The sequence below is a fragment of the Suillus discolor genome (assembly GCF_016758755.1).
Source record: "Suillus discolor strain FC423 chromosome Unknown F5147scaffold_2, whole genome shotgun sequence".
Lineage (NCBI taxonomy): Eukaryota > Fungi > Basidiomycota > Agaricomycetes > Boletales > Suillaceae > Suillus > Suillus discolor.
Genome location: NW_024541249.1, coordinates 1 through 1735, shown reverse-complemented (window position 1 = coordinate 1735; position 1735 = coordinate 1). Strand labels below are relative to the sequence as shown.

General features: G+C 48.7%; 1 protein-coding gene across 1 annotated transcript; it reads right to left on the bottom strand.

The window, feature by feature from the left end:
- Nucleotides 1-393: 393 nt before the first annotated feature.
- On the bottom strand, nt 394-1680 carry F5147DRAFT_647417 (uncharacterized protein; the record flags this gene model as incomplete). Its single annotated transcript, XM_041433197.1, has 5 exons — nt 394-507; nt 563-727; nt 783-1083; nt 1164-1360; nt 1408-1680. Coding segments are annotated over 5 exons (1050 nt in total), but the record flags the coding sequence as incomplete, so codon positions are not given.
- Between the last annotated feature and the right edge of the window lie 55 nt (nt 1681-1735).

Sequence of the window (1735 nt, the reverse complement as noted above, 5' to 3'; positions counted from 1 at the left end):
TGGTATTTGATAATTGGAACTCGGGACTTGACATATGGGAGTCCCGAGTGCCGGGGTACTGAGTCCCAAAACCCGGAACTCCTCACTTGATATTTGAGACTGGGAGAAGATGTATAAATATGCTCGAATTAACATTTGTAATTGCCATACACATTTGACAGAACCCTGAACCACGACATTGTGGACTTGGGACTTGACACTGTTCTGAATACCGAGTCCTGGAAGCCCAGGTCCTGAGTCCCAAATTTCGGAGTTCGGGGTTCAGCGACCTGGAGCTCGGCAACTGTGTTGGGTGTCAGGGTATCAGGAGCATTGGAGATCGCATGTGTCAGTATTTTGAGTTTCATGGTTCATGTTTGGTGATTATGGAATCGGGCATCAGGGACTCAGTATTCAGAACAGTGTCGAGTCCCCAGTCACGAGCTCCGAGTCCCGCACGGTGGGTTTCGGGACTCGGGACTCGGAGCTCGTGACCTGGGACTCCACACTGTTCTGAATACCGAGTCCCTGACGCCCGATTCCATAATCACCAAACATGAACCATGAAACTCAAAATACTGACACATGCGATCTCCAATGCTCCCGATACCCTGACACCCAACACAGTTGCCGAGCTCCGGGTTGCCGAACCCCGAACTCTGAAATTCAGGACTTGGGACCCGGGTTTCGGGACTCGGGACTCGGAGCTCGTGACCTGGGACTCCACACTGTTCTGAATACCGAGTCCCTGACGCCCGATTCCATAATCACCAAACATGAACCATGAAACACAAAATACTTACAAATGCGATTTCCAATGCTCCCGATACCCTGACACCCAACACAGTTGCCGAGCTCCGGGTTTCTGAACCCTGAACTCCAAAATTCGGGACTCGGGACTCGGAGCTCGTGACCTGGGACTCCACACTGTTCTGAATACCGAGTCCCTGACGCCCGATTCCATAATCACCAAACATGAACCATGAAACGCAAAATACTGACACATGCGATCTCCAATGCTCCCGATACCCTGACACCCAACACAGTTGCCGAGCTCTGGGTCGCCGAACCCCGAACTCCAAAATTTGGGACTCAGGACCCGGGCTTCCGGGACTCGGATGCGAGATTTTTGAATGCATAGAATATTTTACATCTTGTATACAATGAAGACTGAATGGGACTACACTCCTTTGCCTTTCCTCAATTTCTCTAACATGTCAGTGTACATCTTCACCTCTGCCATCTTGGCTTTGATGCCATGATCTTGCTCCTCCATCAATGCTTCCATGCATTCTTTAATCCACCTCAGTCCCATAAGTGGTGGAGTCAAAGTGTTTTTCAACTTCTCTGGAAGAACCAAAGCATCATCCTCAACATTAAGCTAGAACAGATAAGTCATCAATCAAGGCAATTCAGCTAACATCTTACCGCCCAATACTGGTAGTGAGAGACGCAGGAAGCCATTATTTCATCCCACTGCCATGGTTGATCCGGGATTGTGGTGTTTCCAATCCACCATGGACATGTATATTTGAACACAATCTGGGACAGATGTCCTGCAATTGCCTCATCATCAAATGCAAGGAGGTGGAATGAAAAGACGTCGTCCGGAACCGTGTTCCAGGTTAGCATGGGATACAACTTAAGGATATAAGCGACAGGGACCAGAAGAACCAACACAATATTCTGTGAAGCGGAGTACTGCAGGAGTGGTGTGACAAAAGTCTGCTCAAATTCTTAGCATTGACCAACAAAG